The following is a 21,538-nucleotide window of genomic DNA, read 5'->3' as shown; positions in this document are numbered from 1 at the left end:
CGCCTCTTCCTGAAAGAGAAAGGGGAGGAACTCGCAAAGCTCCAGACCGAAGCTCTCGCGCGAGAACGAAGACCCGCCCCTCCCGGCCTCCAGCCAATAAGAAAGCCAAGCTTGCGCCGGATGTGCTTCTTCTTCTTCAGGGTTTTACGGCTAAGGAGCGTAAGACAGGACCATTCCTGTCCATTTCCTTCCGGGTGCTGGGTTCCTGAAGAGGAGGTTGCCATGGTAACCAACCTGCGCCAATCTCTAGGGAGACAGACGTCCATCCTCTGACGTATTCTGTGACTCAACTTGGTTGTGCCCCCGCATACTCCTCGGGGCTCCGAATGTGAAGGGTCCAGGGGTTAATTGGCGATGCCAGCTCTCCCCCTTAAAGTCAGGGGCCGTCTTTGACCCCGTAGATTGGTTTACATTTCTTTGGGGAACTGTTGGTTCCCATCCTTTGACCCCTATAGAGGTTAGTTGTGTATCGGATATTCAGTTCAGTAAACATTTGTAGGACGCCGTACTATGTGCCGGGCACTGGACTAAGCGCTGGGGATACAGAAAGAGGCAGAGAGCCCCTGCCCTCAAGAGGCTTACTATCTAATGGGGGAGAGAGACTACGTGCAAACAAATATATACAAGGATAAATAGGAACTGCTTAAAAGGCAGAAAGCACTACAATTAAGAGGCGTTAGGGAAGACTCCCTGTAGAAAGTGGAGTTTTAGAATTTTAGTTGGGACTTAAAAGAAGCTTTAGAATGCTATTATTGCCTTCCGCTTGAGATTACCCATTTATAATGTATATACCTTCTTTATTTTCTTTTAATGATGAGGTAATTGGGGTTAAGTGACTTTCCCAGGGTCACACAGTTAGTATGTGTTAAGTGTCTCGTGTGAGAGCAGATTTGAACTCAGGTCCTCCTGACTCCAGGGCCGGTGCTCTATCCACTGTGACACCTAGCGGCCCCCCTGCATATGTCTTTTTTATGTATAGTTGTTATGTGTCTTCCTCATTGGAATGAGCTCCTTGAGACCAGAGACTTTTAGCTTTTCTTTGTCCCCCAAGCCCTTGGCACACAGTACCTGGCACAGAGTAGGTGTTTATTAAATGCTTATTAGTGTGATATATCAGAGATATTTGATACAAATATTTTTGCCCAGTTAATTGTTACTTTTCAAGTTGAAATGCTAGAATGTATCTAGTATTTTGCCAGTTGCCATTAAATTGTTTCCCCTCAGTAACAGCAAGAGGGCATTGGTGTCTTGAAAATGTCATGAGTTGCCCCACCCATGTGTGTTCTATGCCCATACCTTTTCATGCATATTCTCTGGCCACCTTTGTTCCCTATGTGTGTAGACCTCTAAATATGTCTTCTGGGGCAGCTAGGTAGCATAGTGGATAGAGCACAGGCCCTGAAGTTAGGAGGACCTGAGTTCAAATGCGGACTCAGACTAAACACTTGACACAGGTACTAGCTGTGTGACCCTGGGCAGGTCACTTAACCCCAATTGCCTAAAAAAAAAAAATTTAAAATATGTCTTCTGGTCACTTAAGTTCCCTGCCCCTGTCCTTTCCCAACTAGTAATATAGTAACTTGTGGATGGTATACCCTTTTGGGCAAAGAGGAAATCTTTCTTCTCCCTTGTTTTGCTATGCCATTTGATTAAATAAATTGTATTTCTCTTGGAACTAATGCATTTTCAGTCCTGTCTTCACAGGGTTGTTGTGAAGCTCAAATGAGATAATATATGTAAAATCTCTATAAAAACACTGCATTAATATACTTTACAAATATTATTTAGTAGGAGGAGGAGAAAGGCAAGGAAGAGGAAGAGAATAGCTAATAAAGGTAGAGCTATTGCTTTGTGTAAATGCTGATTTACAAAGTACCTGAAACTAGGAGTAGTTTTCTGGGGCCCACATGCAAGGGGATTCTGACTACTACTCCTGAATCATTCCTTTCACTGTGATAATTCTTCAAGGAAGGGCAGTGATCAGTGAAGTGCTAAAGTCATTTCAGGACATTTTTCTTGATATACATGCAAGATGCTCCCAATATGATAGTTAGGTGGTACAGTGGATAGAATTGGGAGGATCTGAGTTTGAATCCTGCATCAGAAAATTACCAGCTGTGTGACCCTGGACAAGTCACTTAACCACTCTCAGTCTAAGTTTCTTCATCTGAAAAATGAGGATAATAATAGGACCTCCCAGAGCTGTCATTGTGAAATGAGATAACATAGATATACTTGGTAAACCTTAATGTGCTGTATAAATGCTAGCTATTGTTATTATATACAGCACATAAATACATGGCCTATCCATAAACAGAGCAGGTTCCCTAGCTAGAAGGATTTATGACAGAAGGCATAGACCAGCCAACTCTTCTATACAGTAGAAGTGCTAATAGTGTTTAACTTTTTTTTTTTTTTAGTGAGGCAATCGGGGTTAAGTGACTTGCCCAGGGTCACACAGCCAGTACGTGTCAAGTGTTTGGTCTGAGGCTGGATTTGAACTTAGGTCCTCCTGACTTCAGGGCTGGTGCTCTATCCACTGCGCCACCTAGCTGCCCCTTTAACTTTCATAATATAACAAGTGGATATTCAATAAACACAACAGCTAACTTTCCATCATGGGGCTATATCATCAGATCATCAATCCATCAGTCAATAAGCTGGGTCTTGAAGTTAGGGAAGCCAGGAGGCAAACACGAGGAGGGAGAGCGTTCTAGACCAGGGTGACAGCCAGTGAGAAGACAAGGAGTCAGGAGATGGGAGGTTCGTGTTTGAAGAACTGCCAGAAGGCCCAGGTCACTGGACAATAGATTTCTTGGAAGGGAGTAAAGCATAAGAAGAGTGGGAAAGAAGAAAGGGGTTAGGATTTGAAGGGCTTTACAAACTGTCTGGCTCTCCTCTTCCTCCTGGACATTTGGCCAAGTTACTATTCATGGATACTCTATAAGAGAGGATATAAGGGAGCAAGGGAAAGAGAAGGAGATCTAGTTTAAATTTATTTATGGACTTCTAGAATGTGAGCCCTTACAAGATCCCTAAAGAGTCTATGTAGTTCAACACTTCCATTTTATTGATGAGGAAATGGAGGCCAAGGGAAGGGAAATGACTTTTCCAAGGTCATAAAACAAACTAGTAGCATAGACTCCACTAAAACTACATTTTCCCGACTCTCCCAATCCTGAGTTCTTTAAATTACAGGATTCTGCTTCTCCAGTTTGGTAAATGATTCAGTCGGGAAGGAGAGTGATTCAGACTTGAGGGATTGGGGAGAGGGTGGCAGATCTCTGTGGATTTCATTTATTTTCACTGAGTTGGTTAATTGGCCAGGCAGGAATTCTCCTGGGGGTGGGGGTGGGGGTGGGGAGGGGAAGCAGTTTCCTTTCCTTGTGCTCTAGGAAAGAGAAGATGTTTACAAGCATCATTTTCTCACATTTTCCTGAGGCCTTTTACCAGCCGATGGAAGCAGAGCGGCAGGGCTGAAGCTCTGCGTGCGAGAGCTCCAGCCTGCCTCCCAGCCACGCTCGGCTCCTCTGGAGATGTTTCAGCACAACCTGAGCAGGATCACGTGCTTCTCAGAGCTGTGGTGGTGGAGAAGGAACAGTGCCCTCTATCTTAGACTTTTTGTTTACGTAACCGTACAATGTTTGGGTGGCCTTTGGCCTTCTGGTCTAACTTCATCTGTGTCAAAATGACTCGTGCTCAAGCCATGATCACTTCCATTTCTATAGCACTTCATGGTTATCTCAATTCTCACAACTGCCCTGTAAGGGCGCTCCATCCGCTAGCCACCTATCATTCTTTATCTCCATTCCAACCTTCTACTTAGAGACTTCAATATACAGATCTATGTCCTCTTAAATACCATAGTCTCCCAGTTCATTAGCCTTCTGAACTCTCCAGACCTTGCTCTTCATTCCGCCTCAGACACAGGCACGGTCACCTGATTGACTTGATATCATAGCCCCCACACCTATTCCAAATCTTCTCTTCTCTTCTCTCCTCAAGTCACCTGTACCACCACCAACTGCTTCCCACCCACTCCAGGAGAGTAACTTACCTCTTATTTTAGAAAAAATAGAGCTCTCCTACCTCCATATTATCTGCTCAATTTTGTACCTCAAACCCCTCAGTATTACCCCTCTGTTCTCTTCTCCTTTTATCCAGTCCATGATGAAGAGGCGGACACTCTCCTTGCTGAGGCCAACCCTCTCTTCTCGTGCCCTCCATCCAAACCACTTCTGTCTCTTTTGGGATTGTGATACACGGATTGATCATCTTCCTCCCAATCTTTCATCACTTCTTATTTACTGACTGACTCATTGCTGCCATCAAATATGCTTAGGTGGCCCTTAGCCTTAAAAACCCTTCCCTTGACCCTGCCCCCCTCAAGATATAATCCTATGTTTCTTCTCCCTTTTGGCTAACTCCTGGAAAAAGCTGTTCATGAAGGAACCAAGGAAAAAGAATTGTAAGGGAAGGAGATTCAGCAGTATTACACCTTAAACTATATTACAAGAGATAGCATTGTTAAAGTGTAAAATGGACAATTTTGATTATTTTAAATAAAAAATTTCCTGTGTAAGTAAAACCAATGTAGCCACGAATAGAAGGAATACAGAAAATTGGGGGGGAAACTTTCATAGACAATCTCTCAGATAGGAATTAACTGTGTAGGAAATCGTGTAGGAAATGATGAGCTGATTGCTTTAGAAAAATATGGAAAGATTTGGACGTAAGAAGGAAGATGCTATCCACCTCCAGAGAATGAGATGACAAGTGGAAATATGCATAATACAGTCTTACATATATGTATAGGAGTGTATATGTGTATGTTTATAGATACATACATGTATATGAGTTTAACTGTAGCTTCCTTTAGGGAAGGGGGAGTAAATAAAGTAAAAAGTATGTAGCAAAAAATAAAAGAAAACCTAGAAGGAAGCAAAGAAAAGCTAAACAGCTTTGAAAACAATGTGTAGTATTTATTATATAGGTTTTCTTGAAATGGAATTTTATTGTTTGATATTGAATCCTCTCTTATGTTCTATTGTGTACATGGAATGGAAATTTTTTTTCTTTTCTCATTTTGTATTTAAGTTTAAAATGAATAAAAAATTTACAAAAGAAAAGAAAAAGCTGTCCACATTCACTTTCTCACCTCCCACCTCCTCAGCAAGTTAGAATCTGACCTCTGACCTTACTGCTTGATTAAAATGTCTTCTTTCAAGCTCACCAACAATCTCTTAATTGCTAAATCCAATGGCTTTCTGCATCCCTCCTCCTGTGCCTCCATGTCCCACTTGATTCTGAGGTCAGAACCTGAGAGGTGTTTGGAGAAATGACAGTGCCCTCAAAAGAAACAGGAAAGTTAGGCAATGAGATGGTTTTAGGGGTAAAAATATAAATTTGGACATGCAGTATTAGACATGTTGAATTCAAGATGCCCATGGGGTATCCAGGTGGGAATATATAACAGAGTGGGTAATATGGGAGTGGAGGACAGAAGAGAGATGAGAGCTGGATATGTAGATATGGAAGTAATCTGCATAGGGATGATTACTGCTCAAGCAAGTTGATGAAATTACTAAGGGAGAGTGTATAGAGAGAGGATGGCTCAGGGCAGAGCCTCAGAACAGTCAGACTTGGTAGGTTGGATAAAACTAATAATTAGCAAATTAAATAGCAGTGGTTAAACAGGTAGGAGGAGAAACAATAGAGCAATGTCAGATGAAAAGAGTCTAGAGAAGAGGTAGCCAGTAGAGTTAAAAAAAAAAACTACATCAAAGACAAGTAGAAAGAGGATTGAGAAAAGAGCATCATAATAGGTGGTGGATAGCATTGCTAAACTTGTTGAAAGAAATTTCACTGAAGTGACTGGATCAAAACTAGATTGTTAGAGACAATCTAAGTGGGATTAGACAATCTAAAGTGGGAGGTGAGACAAAAGAAGCAATCAATACAGTCGATCTTTTCAAGGAGTTTGACTACGAAAGGGAGAAGGGATAAAGGTTGGTAGGTGATGGTGGTTAGATTTCCAGGTTTGTCCAGAATCTAGACATGCCAATCTCCATGTCTTTCCAAACGAGAAGGGGCAATACAGATATAATGGATGCCACATTTAAATGAGAAAGGAAATGGGAAGGAATTAGAGTGGAAAAAAGGAACCCTCAGCTGAATTCAATCTTCAGCCCCAATTCTTTCCTAGTATACAACAGCTGATTAAAAAGAGACATCTGTGCCAAGGATTTTCTTGCTACAGTGCAGAAGCAAAGAACGCTTTGCTGGGAGCCTAATGTATTGAAGGTGATTCAAACACTCAGGACAAGAATCAGGCTTTTATAATACCAGAGGATACTCTCATGCTAACATTAATAAATGACAGTTATTTAGCACCTTAAGGTTTACATAATACTTCACATATCTAGCAGTAGAGTGGTGATGTTCTGGTGAACAGGAGTTTGCCATTTACTCTGGTCACTCTCTAACCTTCCAGTGGATGAGCTACTCCTTCCCTTGGGCTTGACTTCCTTCGGCTACTCACTTAACTCCTTCCCTCTAGGAATGCTTTTTCTCTTGAAGCAAGTCCAGGTAATAAAGATGGTGGAGTTCCTATCTCAGTGATGCCCAGACAGTTAGACCATCCAAATCATTGTTTATCCTTCCTCTTCTAAATTCCTCCCCTATTTTCCCTATTACCATATAACACCATCCTCCCCCTCCCTCAGGCTAGTGTCTCTCCACTCAGACACTAAAGTGACTTACCTAAAGCTTAGGTCTGACCAAAACACCCTTCCCCATTCAATAAATTTCATTGGCTCCTTATTCCCTCTAGGATCAAATATAAAATCCTCTGCTTGATGTTCAAAATCCGCCTCTTACCTTTCCAGTCTTCTTACACTTTACTCCTCAACACATCATGCTCTTTGGTCCAGTGACACTGACCTCTTTGCTATTCTATGATTGAGACACGCTGTCTTTCAGTTTCCAGCATTCTCTGGCTGTTCTGCATGCCAGGAATGCTCTTTCTCCTCATCTCCGCCTACTGACTTCCTTTAAGTCCCAATCAAGATTCCATATTCCTTGGGAAGCTTTTCTTAAAAACTCAATTCTAGTGGCCTCCCTCTCTTACTATTTCCTCTTTATCCTGTATATAGCTTGTTTGTATATATTTGTTTGTTTATTGTTTCCTTCATTTCACTGTGAACCCCTTGAGAACAGGGATTGTCTTTGGCCTCCTTTTGTACCCCTGGTGCTTGTCACAATGCCTGGCACAAGTGCTTAAGACATATTTATTGATTGGTTGGTTCATTGCTTAAAGAATTCTTTGAATAAGAATATTTATTCAAAGTTACTCAAACACTCAGGAAGAAATCAAGCTTTTATGTTGCCCATTTCATACTACCTTTTTAAAAAACTGTCTCTGAACTGGGAAATTGTAACCACGAATAACAATTTTCTCCTACAGCCCTGATCCCCCAGTCAGTTGAATCCTGGCAGAAAGTACTTACAGTTTTAAATCTCTACCGTCCTTACAAAGCCACAATTATCCCTTTCCATTGCTTTCCAAGTAATAATATATATAGATTAGCAATGCAGTAGTTAACAGCTTTTATCACAATTGCTGGTACAAAAGACAAAACAATAAGATAAATAAACTTTTCAGAAACAAAGATTAGCCTTCCACCAAGAGAGAAGGAGGGGCATCAGGCTAGGGGAGAGAGAGAAAAGAATAGATCAGAGGGATGATGGATCACTGGCTCCAGTGTCAGGAGTCCCGACTGGTTGTAGCAACACAGTGCTTGCTTATGTCTCTTCTGCATAATTTTGTCATACCTTCTCAGCCTGAGAAATTCTTTGCTACTGGAAGATTTCTGATCCCACATTATGAACTTAGGACTAAATGGTCTCTGAATGGGCCCTCCCAACTCCAAACCTGAGACTTCAACTAGCTTTTGGAGGAGTCTAGCTAGAGTTGTAACAAGAACTAGACAGGTCAAACACCACCTCAGATTCTAAAGCTGAAAGGTGTAGGGCCACTTTCCCTCTCATCACTTTCTCTTTCTTATTCCAAGGTCTTCCTTTGGCTTTCTAATTCTCTTACTCTCTCATTCCTCTTTCAACAGTCCCTTAGCATGGGACAGGTTTGCTGGTCAAAAGTCCCTCAAGCAATATGTCCATTCATTGGCCACAGTGGATGTCACATTTACAGTACAAATAGTCAAATTAAAATTTGTTGGTAATCTAATAACTGATTGTTAGTACCTTCTGTGTCCTTCCCTCCCACTTTTCAACCCTTACTTCAGAAACAGAAAGGAGCTACACTAGATTGAGAGTCATTTAAAAAACATTTTCCCATGATTCATGGTGGCCATGGCCAAAAAAGTTTCATCACCAAAGCGCCAGGCTACTGATGATGTGCCTTTTTGTGAAGAGCAACCCTGGTCCTAGTTTGTTCATCGTAATGGCTTGGCAAGTTTGAGATTATCCAGATGTATTTCATAGATATTTCTTCACCTTTCAGTTTTAAAATTTGAAGTAGTGTTTGACCTGTCTAGTTCTTGTTTCAACTCTAGCTAGACTCCCCCAAAAGCTAGTTGAAGTCTCAGGTTTGAAGTTGGGAGGGCCCATTCAGAGACCATCTAGTCCTAAGTTCATAATGTGGGGTCAGAAGTCTGCTAGTAGACTTCAGGGTGTCTGTGAATGGGGGGGGCAGAGAATGCATCTCCCCCCCCCTTAATCTCTAACTGAAATTTAGCAATCCCTTCAATTATTAAAAAACATTACTCTGAGAAAGGTCTGCAAGCTTCACGAGACTGCTAAGAGTCCATGACACAAATAGGTTAAGAATCACTGACCTAGACCCACTCCTTCATTTTGGAGAGAAGGCAATTGAGGCTTAAAGTAGTGAAATTATTGTGTGTAAGGTCACAGGGTGGCAAGGGCAGAACTGGGATTTGAACCCAGGTCTCTTGACTCTTCGTCTATTTTGAGGAACCTCTAGGGTGAAAAGATAATTAAAAAAGGAGAAAGCCCAAGTGAGGTCAGTGCCCTTTGAATGGTCCCCCTGGTCTTTCTGCCCGCAAACCCTGGAGAAGTTGGAGGACAGAAGCCAAGAATAGAGAGGCATTCACAGACTCGCTGAGCTTCTCGCTCGCGGTCCCCACAGCTTTCTGTTGTTGCCACTGGCACAGCTGGCAGCCTGAGGTTCTTTCTCCTCCCACCCCCAACCCCCAAGAGACGAGCGGGACAGCTGAGGCAACGACAGCGCCCAATGCCCCTAACAGGTGGGGGAGGCGGGTGCTGACGTCACTCAGCTCCCTCGGGCACCGAGTCACAAGCCTCCGGGCCAATCGGAGGCTCAGGGGCCATGCCTCTCGGGTGGCCTCGGGGCTTTAAGAAGGGGCTGGGAAGCCAGCGGGGATGGGGGAGAGCTGTCCATCCAGGACCGCGTGAGCAGCAGCTACCTCGGGAGCCGAAGCTTGGTGCTTAGAAGAGTAGCGCCGCAGTCATGTCTCTGCAGGTAAAACTTAGGCCAGTGCCCTCTTCGGATGTGCATCTGCCACAACCCATGGGGAAGGAGGGGGGCGGAGGTCGGTGGGATCTGGCCCCTTCCAGGTCGCAATCGTCAGTCAGGACCTTGGGCTCTGGAGCTTCAGGGGCCCTGCTCTATCCTGGCCCGGGTCCCAGCCTCGTTCCACCTGCGGGATGCCCGGAATGCTCAGGATGCCCGGAATGCTCAGGATGCCCGGAATACTTTATCAGGCCCGCTAGCAGGGGTGCATCGGCTTCAGATATCTCGAACAGCGCAGGCTTCAGGAACTGGGCCAACCAAAGCCCACAACTCTTAAAGGGGATGGGCTGCAGCTTCGAGTTCTCCTATGTTCTGTACTGCCAGCTGGGTGCTTTGGGGAGAGGAAAGGAGGGGAGGAGGAGTCTTTAATCCCCCCCTCCCGTTTCAGTTAATGTAAGGGACATTTGAAAGGCATTTATGTGCAGCTTTCCTAAGGGAGTGCAGGAGGGATGAGGAGGGCTTTAATTCCTCTCTGCTCAGGCTGAACTTGCAGAGAGAGAGAGAGAGAGAGAGAGAGAGAGAGAGAGAGAGAGTGTGTGTCCTAGGCCTCCAAGAGGGATGCTTTCCAATTTGCTCTTGTTTTGACTGGATGCCTTAAGTTGGCCACTGAACTCACTCCCACTTCCCCCTCCCCCATTATGGTGTGACCAGTGCCAGCAGAAAAACAAGGGAATAAGTGTTTTCCAGAAAAAGCAATGCCAAGGGAATTCATTTCTCTCTGAGATTTATGTAATTGTCTTCATCATTCATTGCCTGGTCTGCATACATTTACCCCTTCCCCACTTCAACAAATTCCCATCCAAAAAATCCAAGCGCTGCAGAAAGTGCCCCCACTTTTCAATATTCAAACAAGATACTTTTACTACAATCTCTACTTTTTTGGGAGGCCAATTTGCTTGGATTCTATTTGAAAACTGATCATAATTTGATTTATTTTAAATCATTTTTACAGAAGAATATCAAAGACCATTAGCACTACAGGAAAGAAAGGTACACATACAAACTGGTAACTGGGCTTATAGGATTTGAAGCTAGAAAGAAGGTGCCTTAGAGATCATTTGAACCAACAAGCTACTTTGCAAATTGAGTGTGAGAGAGAAAGCAGTAGTATAGACAGTAGCAGCCAACATTAAGGCTTACTCCTCTGATTCTAAATTCAGTTATCTTTCCATTATCCTCAAACACCTCTGTTACATTGTTTTTCATCTTTAATGAGCCATTTAAGTGTTTGCAATATCTATGAACATAACATTCAGAAATGGTCTTTACAAAGTTGATTTTAACTAAGCAATTTCCATTGAAACCTTACCTCCCCTTCTACCTTCCCATCAACATAGTTGCAGGGTAATTAATTTGTTGGTTTTGTGCTAGTTAATGCCAAGGTGAATATGATCACTTAGTGAGAATTGAAGAAGACGATTGGAATTATTCCTCCAGATAGTTTCTTTCGATAATTTGCTCTTTAGAATAACCCACACGTGGAGATTCGAAGGAAGAATTTAACAGAGTCATGATCCCAAATTTCAACTTGGTTCAAATGATAATTTCTGTCTTCTCTCTTACCAAGTCTTTTATAAGCTCTACTAATGAGGTGGCAAAATTGGATGAATTACTGACTTCCTTGTTGGAGATGATGCCACCTGGATGACAGTTTTTTTGAGTATATAGCTGATAAGTTGAGCTTTAGGTCCATCCATGTTTCTCTCTGCCCATCCCCTGTGTAAATTGCTAATGAACAGGGTAAAAAAAAAAGATATCTCTTTGTTTGACATAAATTAAAGAGAATTCCAAAAACCCTGAATTATCACACATAATCTGTAAAAGCAACCCTTGATTTTTACCAAGATTGGTGGGGAGAGATGAATTTTTTTAACCTCTTCCTGCCAGTTACAATATAGCAGCAAACCCCAATATAGGAAATGACAGCAAACATCTCAGAGGACATAGGAACTCAGGAAAACAGTAACAGATTGTTAGGCTGAAAACAGAACTGGCGGCACAAGCATAATTTGCTCATTGGTATGCTCCGGCAGAAACTGGGGAAGCTTCTCTTCCTCTCCTTTCTTTGAGCTGTCCAAAAATGCATGGAATAGCCTTGGAGCTGATGATATCCCTCATTAGAGATGCTCAGTTGGAAGGGCTTTTAAAGGCCATCTATTTTGACCCATCTCTGAACACGACTCCTCTTTACAATATACCTGACAAGAAATTCCTTTGAAAACCTCCAAGGAGGTGGGGCTCACTACTCCCACTTTTGGATAGCTCAAAGTGTTAGGCAGTTTTCCTTATGGAAAGCCTAAATATGCTTTTTTTTTTTGCAACCTTTATGCATTGCTCCTAGTTCCTTCTGTGGCCAGCAAGGCTAAGTCACACACTTTTTTCACATGGCAACCTTTCAAATATTGTATTTAAAGTTAGCTACCCTATTCTACCTAAATCTTCTCTTCTTCTGGCTAAACATCCCCAGTTCCTTCAATGTAGCTTAATTAAAAAAAAAAAAAGATCTCAAAGCCGTTCATCACTCTGTCCCCCTCCTCTGGTTATTTCTGCAGGTTCTTAAAACATGGTGCCCAGAATTGAACACAATATCCTCCATATGTTCCAACTAGGGTAGAGCAGAGCAGAATCCTGGCCTCCCTAGTCCTGGACTTTATACTTTCAACCCAATGCAGCCAATCATTGCCACTGTTGGCTAATATTGAGATCAAAGTCCTCTAGGACTCTCAGTGCTCTTTTAATTTTTTTAAACTTAATTTGTTTTTTTAACTTTAAAATTTTTTATTTTTAATTTATGGAATAAAAGAAGCATTTCCATAACATAGTACAATAAAAAAGACAATTGCACATGAAACTGGAAATCTGCTACGTACAACTTGCTACTCCTTTCAAATATATAACAAAATTATCATGTAAATACTGTCTAATCACACCCCTGCCGTCTTGTACATATGAAATTCATGGAAGTAACGTCAGAAGCCATGTAGCTCAGCCTTTCCTCCCTCCATATTTTGATACAAGTAAACTGAGGCCCAGAGAAATCACTTGCCTAAGGTCACAATGGTAGTAAGTAGCAGGCTGGGATTTAAATATAGGTCATCTGACTCCAAATCCAGAATCACTCTACTATACCATAGTGCCTCAAGTTAATTTTCATTAACTCAGATGTAAGACTACATTTATCCCTATTCCATTTTATCTCACACCCAGCCTACTAATCTAACCTGTCAAGATCTTTTTGGACCCTGACTCTGTCATCCAACATTATGACTATCCCTCCTAACTTTATTTCCCAGCCTTTGAAAAGATGAATTTTTGATTACAGCAATTTTGAGGATCAGGGCTTGAAATTGGCATTGGTGCCAGAAATACTTATACCAACAAAATCATGGCTCTTTGAAATATCCAAGTATTTCCTACTTTACACCATATGGCAAGAGAGTCTCCTCCCCCCACAACACAGAAGTATCTTCTCCACAGGTGGCTGATGGTTGTTACAGTAGTTGGGAAGGGAGATTCCTTTCTTGCAGGCAGCCAAGCTCTCCCTTGACTATAGTACTGCTTGGAGGGATATGTTTCTGGTGTACTGAGTCCCTGTAGAAACAATTGGAAGTCAATTTCCTAGCCTATCCCTCACAAGATAGTAAAACTCATAACACAGTACTATTGTACTATTTCAGTTCATGTTTCAGCACTTCAAGGATCCGTTATTTTGTCCCAACATGTATTCTCCCCATTAATTTAGGTGGCAACCCTCTTACAACTCAGTAGATGTTCCTTGACATTTTCAGTTACATTACACATTGAATTGGCAAAGATAAGGCCCATTTACAATGTAGTTCACCTGGGAAATATGGCTGGGGTCCCAAACAAGTCATTTGCCAACTTTCTGAAGGTAAGCTGTTGGCAAATTGTGAATTGGTCTGCAGTTTTAGAGTGCCTCTTTCCTGTTAATTGAGAGAGATCTGGAGACAAAAATCAGGTGTTAGAAGAGATGGAGGAGAGGGAAAGAAAAAAAAGGAACAGTCCATGGACTGAGTAATCATATTCACTGTGTGGTATTTTTTAAAAAAATTATTTACTTCTTGACATTGTATATTATATTATACACTTCACAAAAAGATTTAAAACTTAACATAGAAAAAATAAGCAATCAAAAAGGGCAGTTTTTACTTGGCACTTAAAATGAATTAACTACTACAGCTGAATGCTGAATTTAGCCTTGAATTTCCTGGCATTGAATTTGAAGAGGGGAACTTGTTGAATTTTATCATTCTTGATTACAGACAAACTTGAGTGTTTTCTTTTATCAGAGATAAACTTTTTCAGTGGAACTGGATTCAAAGAAGAATACTCTTATATAAGGGCATTAGATAACGTAATAGACAATCACCTCCAAGCACAGTTCTATAGAAGGTACAAAAATATTGCTTACACATTCTTGTATCAATATTGGAGAAGCACATCACCTTTTATGGAGCATAACCCAGAATATCAGTGAAGTCATTTCTATTGGGCACTAAAATAACCTGTTCTAAAGAAATTGATTTTTGATGATGTTGACAATAAAGTTCTAGGAATTTAAAGAAATGAATGATGGGTTTATTAGACTGGCTTTTTCAAATATTAAATTTCTCATTTAATCTTTGGCAATGATTAGATTGCTGCTAACCAATTCATAGCTGAATTCTTTGAGAAGTACCCTCTTGCCCAGATGTGTTGACACGTATCTGTATTCTCTGCAAATGAGGGAGGCTGGAGTTGATTGGTCACTTGAAACAGAGAATTCTGGCTGCAATAGAATTAAAAGCAGGCCATCAGATTGCTTGAAGAGGGCCAAATTGGCTGGTCTAGGTCAACAAAACAGACCTGGACTGATCAGTTTTGAGATCAGGCTGTAAGTGGCCACTGAACTTCCAGTCTGGGAGAGGGAGATAGAGTCTTTTAAAAAAAAGTGCCTTAAAATGCCCCAATATTGAGTTGTTAATTAAAAAGTCATCCCATATACTCCTGATCCTAAATATGTTGGGGGACAAAACTGCCAGTACCTATTGTGATGGATCAAGAAGTTGACTTGTGATTTTTGCTCAGACAAGGGCTACCTCAGACCCAGGCCACAAAAGGTGCTTGTGGATAGAGTCAACTTTTTCCTTAAAAAGGAGCTTGTGATAAGGTAAAACAATAGGTAAGGTGCTGGACTTGGAGTCAGAATGGCCTGAATTTAAATCCTGTCTTAAACACTTACTAGCTGTGTGACCCTGGGCAAGTCACTTACCTTCTGTGCTTCAATTTCCTCATGTGTAAAATGAGGGGATTGAGTTTTAGTGCCCTCCAAGGTAGGTGGCACAGTGTATAAAGAGCTGGACCTTGAGTTAGGAAGTCATGAGTTCAAATCTATCCTCAGACATTTACTAGCTTTGTTACCCTGGCCAAGGCATTTTACCTTTGTCTGCCTCAGTTTATTCAACTGTCAAATGAAGATAATTATAGCACCCACCTCCCAGGACTGTTATGAGAATAAAATTAGATAATGCTTGTAAAGAGTTTTGTTAACCTTAACCCACTATATAAATATAAGTCGTCAACACCCTCTTCCAACACCCTTTCTAGCTCTAACTCAATGATCTTATGAGTCTATGCCTATGCATTTGGATACATACTTGGATAAAACCCCTGAGTTCTGCATCATGGAACAGGAAAAATGCAGTTTTGGTCTGACAAATTCTAAAGGCAAGTATCATAGACAATTAACTCTGTTGGTCATAAAAGAATCCCAGTATAGCCCTATAGAACATCTGATTTTGAGTAACAATAATAATTATGATAATAGCATTTACGTAGCACTTCAAGGCTTGCAAAGCAGTCTTATACATATTATCTCCTTTTACCCTCACATCAGCCATGGAAGGTTATTATCCTCATTTTATAAATGAAGAAATTGAGGCAAACAGGTTCAGAGTTTAGCTGTAATTTGATGGGCTTGTTAGAATAAGCTAGCAACAAAGTGTATCCCAAAGTAGTTGAATGCATTTAGTTGCTTAATGGGATCATTTACCCATTTGAATGCTGGGGATTGTCTTCCAAATATGATTTTAGTTTTCATTTAATTGTTGTTTTAGCTGGGGGATGGGGAGACAGCAATAATATGGCTTCCTAGCTTCTTCCTTTTTTATATAAAGAAAGATCTATCTCTGACATGTATCAGTAATGTTTAAACAGTTTCCCCTATTTCTTTGGGGATTTAGTTTTTTATTATTTTATTTTAAAAAACAATTTATTTATTAATTTTTAGTTTTCAACATTCACTTCCATAAGATTTTGAGTTTTAAATTTCCCTCCCTCTCCTCTGCCCTCCCAAGCTGGCATGCAGTCTGATATAGGCTCTACTTATACATTCATATTAAGCATATTTTCCCATTAGTCATGATGTAAAGAAGAATTACAACCAATGGGAGGAACCACAGGAAAGAAGAACCAAAACAAAACAACAAAAGAAAAGGAGAGCAAATAGTATACTTCCATCTACATTCAGATTCCATAGTTCTTTCTCTGGATGTGGATAGCTTTTCCCATCGTGAGTCTTTTGGAGTTGTCTTAGATTCTTACACTGCTGAGAAGAGCTAAGTCTATCAAAGTCAGTCATCACACAACGTGGTTGTTACTGTGTACAATGTTCTCCTGGTTCTGCTCACTTCACTCAGCATCAGTCCAAAGAAGTCTTTCTAGATTTTTCTGAAGTCCACCTGTTCATCATTTCTTACAGCATGATAGTATTCCATGACATTCATTTACCACAGCCTGTTCAGCCATTCCCCAATTGATGGGCATCCCCTTAATTTCCAACTCTTGGCCACCACAAAAAGAGCTGCTATAAATATTTTTGTACATGTGGGCCCTTTTCCCTTTTTTATGATATCTTTGGGATACAGCCCTAGAAGTGCTATTGCTGGGTCAAAGGGTATGCACAGTTTTATAGCCCTTTGGGCATAGTTCCAAATTACTCTCCAAAATGGTTGGATCAATTCACAACTCCACCAACAGTCCATCAGTGGTCCAATTTTCCCACATCTTCTCCAGCATTTATCATTTTCCTGTTTTGTTATGTTGGCCAGTCTGATAGATGTGATGTGTTACCTCAGAGTTGTTTTGATTTGCATTTCTCTTATCAATAGTGATTTAGAGCATTTTTTCATATGACTATAGATGGCTTTAATTTCTTCCTCTGAAGACTGCCTGTTCATATCCTTTGACCATTTATCAATTGGGGATTCCCTGGGCTTTGAGGCAAGTAACTGGTGAGGCAGCAAATTGTTAACTGTTAATTCCTTTTCTAGGTCTGTGCTGTAGCACTCTTGAGCATTACAATGCACTGAGTGAGCAAAGGAGGGAGATAAGAAATGGGGAAGAAGTCTGACTCATTTCATGCTGATTTTGTAAATTTGTTGGATCCATTCTCATGGCTTTGTCTGGACTTTAGGGGTTCTTCCCATAGAGGGTGAATATTATTAGCTCATAAGAGGCTTCATGGCAAAACAAAGAATAAATGTGTCATTAATTTGCTCACAGATTATGTTTCTCATTTAACTCATTTCTCCTGAGTCAGTCAGCAGACTCAAGGGCAGGCTAAAGGTTCAGTAAGTAGTCTAATATTCATTAAAGGCTTTTTGTTAGTACTGCGTATATTGGGGTCCTCAGCGTTTTTGGGATGGACCAGCAGGTCATAAGTGTAGGTTAGAATAGGCCCTAACATAGCCCCTCCAATTTAGCCTAGGCTGGTCCTTGGAAATGAGTAGTAGTCGTGATAGTGTAAGGGTCTGATTCTAGCTTTGGGTATGTGTGGTACTGTGTTTAAATCCCACATGACTTTCCTTGCTTTTTACTATGCTATACAAGGATAGCTTGAAGGAAATAGGAAAGTTTAGCTTGGAGAAGAAAAAATTTGAGGATAGAAGTGGATATGGGCCCAGAGGCCCAGAGTTCAAATCTTACCTCAAATACTTACTAGCTGTTTGACCCTGGGCACATCATGTAACCCCTGTCTGCCTTAGTTTCCTCGTTTGCTAAATGGAGATAATAATATACCTACCTCCCATGGTTATGCTTTCTATATGATAATTACGTAATAAATGCTTTTTCATCATTCATCGAAAGCATTTTGCAAACTTTAAAGTGTTGTATATATGCTATTATTAATATTGTCATAATCATCCAACTTATTTTTCTTGGCTCCAGAAGGCACAGTTAGGAATGATGGATAGAAGTTGCAGATAGGTCAATTTAGGTGTCTATAATTATAAAGAAGGACTTCCAGCAGGTGCTATTCAAAAGTAAAACTGGTTGACTCAGGAAATAGTTGGTTCTTCCTCACTAGAGAAATTCAAGCAAAAGTCAGATGATCATTTGTTGGAATAGTTTGTAAAGAAGATTGCTATGTAAGTATGGGTGGGCCTAGATGTCCAGTCAACTTTAAAATTCTATGATTCTGTGACAACACACATATGGTCTCTTACCAGGCCTGTCCAGTTTGGTAGGACTTGTTAGAGCTTGCACTCTTCTGGGCATAGATTTTAAGAACCCAGTATCACCTCCACACCCCAGTGAATCATGGAAGTAAATCTTTAATAGAATAATAACACAAATTATTTTTACGTGCTATTAAGAATGGCGATTTATGGACTCCATCAGGAGAAAAATGGATAAGAAAGCATTATTAGTGTGTGATGATTGTAAATACCATTTGGACATAACATTGGTTACATATAAATTTCAAAAGACAGGTGGGGTTGCCTAGAACACAGCCACTTCTTAGATACTATTTGGAATTGAAATTTATCATAAGGTTATTCCTAACCATTGTGATGGTAACAGCTATATTATTACTCAGGAGAGGCTGTACAGAGTAGTGGATAGGGAATGGTCTTGGAATCTGGAAGACTTGGATTCAAATCCAGCCTTTAGCAAAAATCTGGGCGTTGACTCTGGGGCAACTCAGGCAGTATTCTCAGGGAAACTCTCTAAGACTATAAAATGGAAAGCAGTTGCTGATTCGCATTAGTTGAAGAAGTTTTCTTACACAGAATTCTCTATTCTGAAGAAATTAAAGATTAGATTCACCCTCCCCCCAAATTAGGATCCAACCTGGGGTTTATGGGGAAGTGATACTGTTTGGTTCATGAACAACTCCTAGGCATCGATTTCAAAGTGAATGAGAGGTTGGTGACCATTACCAAAAGTCTTATACTTACTTATTTTCTCAATGAAACAAAATAGTCAGTAGTGAGAGTTGTGCCTAAAACCTGTTTGCTCCTTTTTTCAATCCTGCAATTTATTGGAGAAAAAAGGCAAGTTGAGTTTGAGGGATTTCCAACAGGCTAAACCAGAACGACTGAGAGTTTTGCTTTGTGAAGATAAGACAAGTCAACAGTTTGAATTCATCCTGTGGAAAGAAGCTACACCTGGAGAATTAATTAGAGCAGGGGTGGGGAACCTGTGGCCTTAAGGCCATATGTGGCCCTCTATTGCACAGAACAAGTTTGGATTCAGTCAAAGGGCCGAACTTGGGGACCTATAGGGTCAAATGTGGCCTCAAGGCCCTATGTTCCTCAACCCTGAATTACAGTAAGTAGTTTGGCCTACCATTGAGCACATGATTTAAAAAAAAAATCTGACGTGAAGAAATCCTCAGGAGACTTTTTCATCTTTAGTACTTGATCATATGTTTTAAAATGGGTAAAAATCTCAGCTGAACTATATTTGATCCCCTGTGTTTCTCCTCTGATGCTCCATGTATGAGCCATTCCTCTGCTTAGCTGCATCATCAACTGTATTGTATATCACTCCTGGCTTCAGGCTTAGCTGATGCCTTTGGCTAAAGTAGTTTTTTACTTAGGTAGCTAACCACGAAGTAATGATCCATCATACTGTAATCTTCGCATTCTATATTTCCTGTGGATGAATATATAGCTTAGCAGGATGGTTTCCAGGTCTGTCAATGTTTATTAAAATGAATCTCAGGGGTCAGAGTATGTCAGTCAGTCTGCAAGTACTTATTAAGCATTCACTATGTGCCAGGTACCTTCTTAAATGTTGAGGATACAAACAAGGGCAATATTTTGTTCCTCTGATTTTTGCCTTTCTAGTATTTTTTGTTGCATTCCGAATTCATTGATCTGTTCCATCTCTTTTTGTCAATGAAAGTGTTTAGAGATATAAATTTTCCCATAAGGAATGCTTTGGCTGTATTCCCAGAATTTTGGTATGTTGTCTCATTGTCGTCATTATCTTTTTTTTTGTTTGTTTTTGTTTTTTGTTTTTTGTTCTTTGGTTAGGCAATGGAGTTAAGTGACTTGCCCAGGGTCACACAGCCAGTAAGTGTCAAGTGTTTGGTCTGAGGCCGCATTTGAACTCAGGTCCTGCTGAATCCAAGGCCGGTGCTCTATCTGCTGCGCCACCTAGCTGCCCCTGTCATTATCTTTAATAAAATTATCAGTTCTAAGGTTTTTCCTTTGACCCACCAATTAATTAGGAAAAGGTTATTTAGTTTCCAAAAGATTTTTAATACTTTTTTTTCAGAGGACATTAATTTAATTTTTATTGCATTTTGCTCAATGATGTGCAATATTTCTGCTTTTCTGCATTTGTTTGAGGACTTTTCATATCCTAAGCCATGATCAATTTTTGTAAAAATGTCTTTAGCCCTAGGACATGGAAGTCATCTTTTTCTAAAACCTGGTCACAAGTCAAGCCAATATACATATTTTAGGTACCTACCATGTTCCAGGAATGGAGCTAAGTGCTGGGGATTCAACAAAAGCCAAGAACAGGCCCTGCTCTCGAGGAGCTCACAGTCTAATGGTGGAGACAGCGTTCAAACAAAAAAGTACAAACAAGATATGGGTGGGATACGTTGGGGAAAATCATAGAGGGAAGACATTAACATTAAAAGAGCATCTCTTGTCTCTTGTAAACAGATGATACTGAAGCCTACAAAGTTCAAAGATCCCAGAGTCTTATTTTATTCCCATTTTTAATGTAATTTAAATTTAATTTAAAAGACAAATTTTTATTATATTTATATTTTATGTGATACGATTATATTATATATAATAAAAATTAAATAAGATCACTAAGAGGCTAGGTAAGGCCTAAACTAAAAGTGACTAAAAGCTACTTTTGATACTTGGGAGTCACCTAAGGGAAACGGAAGTTAGATTTCATTCTAAGGAGCTGCACCGAAAACTAAGCCCTGGAATTAGTCACTGGCAGATAGCCCTTTGGATTGTTTAGGCAGAAGGTTACAAATTACACAGAGAAGAGGAGAAAGATCAACGCCATTTAGCGAGGGCGAGGCTGAACTCATATGGATGAACTGTTTCATACTGACTTCGGAACTTCAAAGATCAGTAAGTTCATTTTTGTGGGCTTCACTTGATGCAGATCAGAACCCCTCTGTGAGGGAGCAGACAATCAACATAAGCCCGTATTGTAAATTAAGTCCATTTCTGGAGGATAATGTTTGGGAGGAGCCTCTCTTCACTTAGTTGTGCTGGTCTCCAGATGCAGGCATAGTCCATTGCTGGGCCCTTCCAGTTTACCATGACTTGTTGGAGCTGGTCAGAGCCTTCATGAATTCAAAGTCACCTCCATTCCATATGGAGGCAAGGGAAGAGGATTTCAGGATTTTCTATTCTAATTAGACATAGAATCAGAAATAATATCAATTGGTTACTAAGTATGCTGAGTCTCCTGGAATCGTCCTGGGTCCAGGAAGTGGACTGAGCAGCACTGTCTTATACTTCTTCCCTTTTCTTTTTTTTTCATATTATGAAGAAACGCCCAGTGTATTTGCAAATGTTTTCTGAACTTCTCCTTCTTCTTCCCCTCCTTCTTCTCCTCCTCCTCTTTCTCCTTCTTCTTCTCCTTTTTCTTCTTCTTCTCCTTCTTCTTCTTTTCCTTCTCCTTCTTCTTCTC

General features: G+C 40.6%; 1 protein-coding gene across 1 annotated transcript in view; it reads left to right on the top strand.

The window, feature by feature from the left end:
• Window positions 1–9,313: 9,313 nt before the first annotated feature.
• ACBD7 (acyl-CoA binding domain containing 7) overlaps window positions 9,314–21,538 on the top strand; it is a 16,493-nt gene continuing 4,268 nt past the window's right edge. Inside the window, exon 1 of the mRNA XM_027847947.1 lies at window positions 9,314–9,520. Coding sequence (XP_027703748.1) covers window positions 9,509–9,520 — 12 coding nt within the window. The 5' untranslated portion in view covers window positions 9,314–9,508. The remainder of the gene's footprint in view (window positions 9,521–21,538) is intronic.

This window comes from Vombatus ursinus, unplaced genomic scaffold (genome assembly GCF_900497805.2).
Source record: "Vombatus ursinus unplaced genomic scaffold, bare-nosed wombat genome assembly UNPS02005459.1, whole genome shotgun sequence".
In the NCBI taxonomy this organism is placed as follows: domain Eukaryota; kingdom Metazoa; phylum Chordata; class Mammalia; order Diprotodontia; family Vombatidae; genus Vombatus; species Vombatus ursinus.
This window is presented reverse-complemented; position numbering and strand designations above follow the sequence as displayed.